The sequence below is a fragment of the Tursiops truncatus genome, chromosome 14, assembly GCF_011762595.2.
Source record: "Tursiops truncatus isolate mTurTru1 chromosome 14, mTurTru1.mat.Y, whole genome shotgun sequence".
Taxonomy (NCBI): Eukaryota; Metazoa; Chordata; class Mammalia; order Artiodactyla; family Delphinidae; genus Tursiops; species Tursiops truncatus.
Genome location: NC_047047.1, coordinates 31,542,100 through 31,550,430, shown reverse-complemented (window position 1 = coordinate 31,550,430; position 8,331 = coordinate 31,542,100). Strand labels below are relative to the sequence as shown.

At 38.4% G+C, this 8,331-nt stretch overlaps 1 protein-coding gene across 1 annotated transcript; it reads right to left on the bottom strand.

Annotated features, from left to right (window-relative positions):
- Positions 1-3,016: 3,016 nt before the first annotated feature.
- On the bottom strand, positions 3,017-8,299 carry FBXO48 (F-box protein 48). Its single transcript, XM_004330783.4, has 4 exons — positions 8,175-8,299; positions 7,327-7,451; positions 5,611-5,952; positions 3,017-5,174 (listed from the first exon to the last, which is right to left on the bottom strand). The coding sequence occupies exons 3-4, from the start codon at positions 5,914-5,916 to the stop codon at positions 5,013-5,015; spliced, it is 468 nt and encodes a 155-aa protein (XP_004330831.1). The 5' UTR covers positions 5,917-5,952; positions 7,327-7,451; positions 8,175-8,299; the 3' UTR covers positions 3,017-5,012.
- Between the last annotated feature and the right edge of the window lie 32 nt (positions 8,300-8,331).

The window sequence follows — 8,331 nt, the reverse complement described above, 5'->3', positions numbered from 1 at the left end:
ACTTTTTTTTTTTTTTTTGCTTCTGCCAGGTGTCTAGGGCATTATTCTTCTGGGATCCTCTCATTGCAGTTTCAGAGGTTGAGATGTTTTGAAGGTGCATGGTTTTCCTGTGAGGTACTATGTACTTCCAGGTCACTTCCATTCCTAGGATGCTGTCCTTCTGGGTCCCAAACCACAAGAAGGTAGATTACTAAGGAGAGGGGTTACTGGTTCCCTTTCTCTTAGTGAATCCTGGATTCTGCTCATTGTCCTCGTGGCCTTGCAGGCTTTCAAAATCTACTTAATCTCTCAGCTGCTCCTGCAGAAACTGGCAAATGCTTCATGGCAAGATTAACCTCACTTATTGACTTACCTCTTTGGTTCTCTTTCTTTCCCCAGAAACTGGTCCAATATTTCTTTTCTATCTTATTAGCTCTGGGATGCCTTCAAATAGATTAATTTCCCCCCCAGGTTTTCGAGTTGTCCTGAGTAGGATATCTTGTCAGAATTATCTGTTCTGCCAATAGTAGAAATGTAAGTTCTATATATTTAATATTAATTTCCCATAGATTCTCTTTATACTTGTAATGGGAGATGCTTCACGTTAGTCTTAGTCTGTCATGTTGTCTCAACATAAGAACAAAGTGCTGAATTTATAAAAGACACTTTACTCTAGTGGTTAAAAGCTTGTTCTCTGAAATCAGAGATTTGTGTTTAAATAGTAGGTTTTCATTTTCTTTTTATACTTATGTTTTAGATTACCTGGCAAAGAACTTGGTGATGATTTCCTATGCTGTTTAAAAATCTAATTAATTGTGAAGATGAAATTATAAAGTATTTAGCATAGGGCAGCCATGGGGGAATAATCTAGAAACACATTGTTGAAAAAAGAAATCTTAGCTCCAGGGAAAAAATAACACTTTAAATAGAGAGATTTGGTGATTATCATCTCAAGCAAATGATCAGATTACCCTCTCACATTGTAAAGTGATCGGACATTATGTGCTTCTTAATGTAGTACAATAAGAAGTATATTACATCACCTATGTAGTCTAATTGCTGAATGTGTTTTACCTGAATCAGATCATAAAGGGAGAATAAGACAAATCAATTACAGAACATTCTATAAGATAACCAGTCTGAATTCTTAAAAAAAATCAAAAACAAAAAACAAGTCAATATCCTGAAAAAAAAAAATCAAAGGGCAGGGAGATGCTTCTGGTTAAAAGAGATTAAAGGAACATAAAAAATGCTATGCATATGTAAACCTTGTCTGGATCTTGAATTGGGGAAAAAAAATCTATAAAACATATTTTTGGAACCATTGGGTAAATTTAAATAGGGATTGTAAATTAGATGATATTATTGAATTAATATAAAAAAATAGATGTGCTGGGCTTCCCTGGTGGCACAGTGGTTGAGAGTCCGCCTGCTGATGCCGGGGACATGGGTTCGTGCCCCGGTCTGGGAGGATCCCACATGCCGCGGAGCAGCTGGTCCCAGGAGCCATGGCCGCTGAGCCTGAGCGTCTGGAGCCTGTGCTCCGCAACAGGAGAGGCCACAGCAGTGAGAGGCCCGCGTACTGGAAAAAAAAAAAAAAAAAAAAAAAAAAAAATGTGCTAATGAAATTGTACTTAGGAAACTGTACTTATTCTTAGGAGATGCATGCTGAAGTATTTAGGAGTGAAGTATCATGTCTGCAACTTATTTTCAAATGTTTCAGCAAAAATAAATAATAAATGTGGAAACGTTAACAACTGGTATATCTAGGTGAAGATATACATGTAAGAGTTTTTTGATGTATCTGTGGGGAGGAAGGTGATCTCCACGTCTTACTCTTCCACTATCTTGAAGCTCCTCCCATGTAAGAGTTTTTTTGTCATGTATTATTACTTTTCTGGGGGTTTGAAATTTTTCAAAATAAAAAGCTGAAGGAACATTCTTGGCTCTTTCATTTCAGTTACTTGTTCTCAGATTAGTTTTTATTTGTTCAAAATAAAAATTTAATGAGCACCTACTATGTATTATTCTTACAGGTGCTGAGGAGTGGGGTTGAACTAGACAGATAAGATCATTCTCTAATTTTCAGTTCCTTCATGCATAAAATGGATATAGAGTTAGAGTACTCCCCACATAAGCACAATGCTTGGGGCAGAGTAGGCATTCAATAAATGTTGGCTATTGTAATTAATCAACTTTGTCCATTGTTGACCTAATTTCATCCATTTGATGGTTTTGTTCTTTCAACTCTACTTTAAATAAAAATGTGTGATCTTCCATCTTATATATATTCTTCCCAAGCCATTTCCTAGTGTTAATACTCATCTTACTTTTGTTAATATTATTAGGGCACTGGAAGTTTTGGAGAGAAGATATCATGTAAAGTCAAAGCAAAGATGAAATTAAACTGGTTAGGGGTATATTTTTCAAATTAGGCTTCTATACATGACTATTCTAAGGTCTAAAGTTTATATTCCCATAGATTTTATTAATGATTATCCTGGTTTAAGATTGGGTTATAAACTAGAAGCAACTAAGGAAAGGTTTCTAAAAACAAACAAACAAACAAAGAAACTAGGTCTTCAGCTGATCAAACATTATACAACATTGGAAATTCTTTAATCCTCTATCCCCAATAACCTTAACTCTTTTTACAAACTGTGCATATGTAACAGTTGTATATGTATAAATACATATGTATAAATATGTATATGTATATGTATAAATACATATGTAACATATGTATTTATCTCTGAGTGAAAGCACTCCTTCCTTTCATTCTACTCCACACACACATGTCCTCAGATGCCAATGGCTTGGTCTGATAAATGTACAATTCATTCTAAGCCCATTCTGTAAATCTGTCATTAAGTTCCAAAACTTTCCTTTCAGTGTAGACTGTGATCATAGTTTATAACTTATTATACATAGAATTATTTTAGTGGTATAATACTAAAACAAAAACCAAACTAAAGAGTATTCATATAACAAAATAATACTTAAGACTGATTGGGGTGACCCAATAATTAAAAATAAGTGAAACTTTTGGGTGAAGTTTATTTGCAAGTGTTTATTCAAAGAATTTAAAAAAATATTTCAACTTTTCCTATTTTTCTCTTACAGCTTTTGAGAAAACAAGAATAATTCTTCATATATTAGCATTAATATTAAGCATCCCATATATCTTATAGGTTGTACATTGCATTTCAATACAATCTTATCCACTAACAATGTTAAATTATTTTTATTTTACATTCTGGGTAGGATTAAAATAAATAATATAGAAATACTTTAACAAATCTTTATGGAACTATGTTCCAGGTTTGGGAACACAAAAATAAATAAATGGACCCTGCTATTAAGAAGCTCACAGCCTAAAAGGGGAGACAGACAAATAAAACAGACAATTTAATGTAGTATGCAGCTTTGAGAACGGTATGTGCAAAGAACTAGGGGATCCTTAAGAGGGTCACTTAATCCAGAATGGTAGAAGTTTGAGATGGTTTCCAGGTCAGGATGACATATTTTACAAAAGAATTTGCCAAGAAAAGAAGTAATGGTGGGTGAGAAGAAGAACATTCCTATAGCAGGGATGACTGAATAGTCCTAGGGACTGGACTGCCTGATCTTCAAGGCCCCTTCCAACCCCAAGAAGACAGTAGGAGACAATCAGTCATCATCTACTTGATCCAACAAAGGGAATTTGTATAGAGTGGGGCACCTTCCTGATATTTGCCTATTCGTGGAATACCGATTTCCTGGACTCATTTTTTCATGCTATAGAGCACCATTTAAGAAGAAAATCCCATGCTAACTAAAGGTTTTGTAGACACTTTACCTATGGTGCTGATCACAGATTCAGAATGAAGAATCTGGAATAGTGAATATTATATCATCTACTTTTAAGAAAAAGAGAATAAAAGTTAAAGACTCCTATAAAGCTCTAAACTTCAACAAAGTATACAGGTTTCTCGAAAATAATATTTTTCTTTCTCTTCAGTGTGGAGAAAACAGAAAGGAGCCGGTCCTTTGTCTTGGTTATCTACAAGGAGTACACTAGATGGTGCTATAAGGCTGTCAAAAAGAAGGTAAGTTTCACCAAGAAAAATAGTGTGGAGGTTCTGAGGGCCGTTATGTGTGCTGAAAACTTTCCATATATTTTCAGTCCCTGAGAGCAATTCTAGGTTTGTAGGCAAGTAACGGGAGTCTTAATCTCACAAGCTTTAGCCCTCTGGTCAGGTTCATTTTAAATTAAACCACAAGTTTAACACAAAATGGTTTCAGTGTTTGACAATTCAATCTGATTCCACTGAAATGGAAATTTTAAAGTTATTGAAATACAAATTTATTATACATTTAAACATATTGCTATTAATTTCATTTAGGGAGTCTCCCCATGAGTCAAGTTATGTCTACTAATTAATAAATCTCTAGGGCTTCCCTGGTGGCACAGTGGTTGAGAGTCCACCTGCCGTTGCAGAGGACACGGGTTCGTGCCCCGGTCCGGGAAGATCCCACATGCCGCGGAGTGGCTGGGCCCGTGAGCCATGGCCGCTGAGCCTGCGCAACGCTCTCCCGCAACGGGAGAGGCCACAACAGTGAGAGGCCCGCGTATCGCAAAAAAAAAAAAAAATCTCTAAGTCAATTTCTTCAAATGGTTTCCTGAATTTTCAAATTATCATTAAGCAGAAAATACCAATCAAACTCTCTTATCATTAAAGTACTGCAACAGAGTAACACAAATACATGAAACAATACATTTTGAAATCACTCTATCAGTATAGTTTTTTTACATAAATAGCATTTCATGATTTTTCCACATTACAATAAAACCAGAAACGTATTTTTAACTAAAGTGCAAAATAAAATCAAAGCTATATTTTTATAATATGTTCTACTTAGTTTTCTTTTAAATGTTAAATAGTAAAAAGGCAAACAAAAAAATGGACGGCTAAAGATATACCTTTTATAAACTAAGAGTCACTTTAGTTTTAAACTCTCAAAGTTAGGAGATCTGTGTGTGATTTTTCTGCTTATCTTTCCAGTTCTGCTTCTAGAATTTCCCCCCATGTGTCTGCATCCATTGGGTACATGATTTTTTCTGGTAGGCTGATAGGAGAACATATGTTGCTATATCTGCCACTTAGCCATTCATGTTTCACTTTACTCTTCTGGTAATTCCTCAGTAGTATTACCTGAAAGAGGTAAACCACCATTGTTAAAGAAGGTAGTCAGTGGTTGGTGAGTGAGTTTGTTTGAAACTAGAGAAGCTGATTGAGAGGGCTGAAAAGATTATTTACATCGATATACACATATACTAATAAGTGTGTGTGTGTGTACAGAACAGAGTGACTCACAGAGTCTCCCGGGGGTTTTGGATAAGGTAGAGTGAAATGAAGTAGCTATTGTGGTTAACAGAGGTAAATGCCCCCAAAATGTAAAAAGATGGATGGGAGATAGTGTGGTTTGCAGGAAAAGAATAATAAAATTCAACTTTAACTCCCAAAGCCAACAAACTCTGTATGTCATTCTGGATATGAAATCCTCCCTCTTCCAAGCAGAAGGTAGGCTTGGGCTCAAACTGACCACCATATTGTCAAGAACACTGCAGACTCCATAGGTTAAACTTACCCTCCAGGGATAACCACTCTCTAGATCATCATCTATCTCTCTTTGGCATACAGCTCTCACAGTCAGGCAATGAGGTTTCCACAAGGCATCGCTGTGTCTTATTGTGTGATTCCAGCTCCTGCACGTCACTGAAGCCCTGCACAAACTCCAGATGTCCAGCTGACTGAAAATTTTAAAAGTAACTTCTGGAGGCAGCAGTTCAACAAAGTTATTCTGACGCTCTTTTTTTTCCTTCTCAGCATCCGCAGAGTTCAATTCTAGATCAGAAACCCTTGAACTGTGGTTCCTCTTGGAGTTTTTCTTCATAGCTTGATGTTTTAGTGAATTATCCTCATAAGTAAGCTAAAAGGCAAAAGTTAAAAAGACTCACTCCCTTTAGATCAGACTATAGATCCTACTCTGAGCCAGATACTTTCTGGGTGTGATTTAATGAACTTTAACTTTCTTGACTTGAGCTTCTCAGTCTGTAAAATGGGGCCAATGATGCTTCTCTGGGGTGTGTTCTTGCAAGCATAAACAGGGATAATGTGTAAAACATCTAGCCCCACATCTGAATTGCATGTGGGAGGCACCCAACACATGTTACTTCCTTTCTTCTTTTTAGACATTTTTGGTAAATGGGTTTGTTTCTAAATATTTGGGTTTTTTTTACTCCCAAAGAACATTATCTTAAAAAAGAGAAGGGATTCTTCACAGTCAGACTATAATTTATTTTTAGCAGTAGAAACAAATATTGTGAGAACACATTCGATTCCAAGTACTGATTGAAAATACTTTTGAAAAGTATTCGATTCTATTTAACTCATTAATATTTGTCTGTGGGAACCAATGCCTTGTCATTAAATTCTTCATCTACAGTTTGTGACTTAATCATAAACTTGATCAACTTTTAGTAGTTTATATAAGAATTGTTTATCTACTTACATCTAATGGGTAGGTGCTCACATTTGACACAAATACTAACTGAAATAGACAAGAAGTTGAGGTCTGGGTTATACTGACAAAATTTCAAATATTCAATAAGAGTAGTGTTTTAGAAATGGTTTTTATTTATTTATTCTTGGCTGTGTTGGGTCTTCGTTTCTATGCGAGGGTTTTCTCTAGTTGCAGCGAGCGGGGGCCACTCTTCATCGCGGTGCGTGGGCCTCTCACTGTCGCGGCCTCTCTTGTTGCGGAGCACAGGCTCCAGACGCGCAGGCTCAGTAGTTGTGACTCACAGGCCCAGTTGCTCCGCGGCATGTGGGATCTTCCCAGGCCAGAGCTCAAACCCGTGTCCCCTGCATTGGCAGGCAGATTCGCAACCGCTGCGCCACCAGGGAAGCCCCTAGAAATGGCTTTTTGAAGCTACACTACATGCATAGTCAATTATGAATTAAGATAACAGTCACTGAGGCCATTAAGCAACAGTGACTAACAACTATAAACAATGTTTATAACTCATCGAGGTATAGCACGTGACTAAAAATTTAAAGTCCAGTTTCAGCTAATTTACCTAAGGTGCATGGTGCAGGCTTCTGAAATCAGTTGAAAGCATGGAGCTATTTTGGCTTATAAAGACAGTTCACATTTACTTAAAATCATAATTACTTAAAATTATTCCATTTTGCACTTCCTTTTATAATGAGGGGTGGCATCACAGGAGAGGTTTCAGATACAGCTAAACACTTCTTCTAGCTCAGCTAATGACAAATTCCCCTTTCCAGATGTGCTACTCACCTATATGTTTCTATACTTGCCAAGACCACAGACGCTCCCATTCATTTGGTGGTTTATGATCCAAATTAGCTCTGGTGGTTAGGATTTTAATGTCTGAGTTCAGCAGAGGACTTCCTCTTGAGAGTCTGGGTAAGCAAGAAAGCAAACTGGTAAAAACAAGTTCATGAGTCAAGTTTTTGTCACCCCACCCTCCTGCCCCATTAATATAAACCAAAGCCAAACTACTCTATCTCATATTAGGAAAAAGTTACTGTGCATTTAAATGCACATTTGTTACTTCTCCCAAGATCTCACTGGGGATGAAATGCGTCCTGCCTTTACAGTTATACCACAGGAGGCAGATGAAAGCTTTTGAATTTAACAGATGGGGGTGCCTTGGTGAGGTTCCTAAAATCCCACTAGGCATTTTTCTTCTTTTAAGTCCAGTTTTGCCTGGATGCCTAGAAACCTATCCTCTTCTGCCCCTTCTTCTTTCTGAACCAAACTTTGCTGAATTACCTCTCTAGTTAGGTGACAGATCGCCCCTCTTTCGGGTGTCACACGGAGGGAGGGATCGGAAGGCAGCGCAGACGCCCGGCTCTCGGGGAGCCCTCACCCCCTGCGGACCCCGCAGGTCGGAAGGAATGACCCCACGTCCTTTCTGAGCCACCCTCCTGGCGTGTCCCGCCCAGACTGCATTTGCCGGAGTCCAAACCATACGGGGCACTGACAAGTAAACAATAACAACCGTCAGCACCAAATGTCACCGCAGCTCCGGCCGGCTAAGCGGACGCTTGTGCTAGCGCCAGGGCCGCGCCCCCAAGCACGCCCGCCCAAAGTCAGCCGGAAGCGAAGACCCTCCTACCTACCGGGCCTTGGCGACCTCTCCTTCAACGATTTAAACCTTCCGGACTTCGAACCCTGCCCCTTCAAGTCCCTCACGTCCAGCCCACTCTAGCCCCGCCTTGCTGACTAGTATTTCGCACAGGCGCAGAGAGGAGCGCGCATTGCCTCTTGGGATTGGTA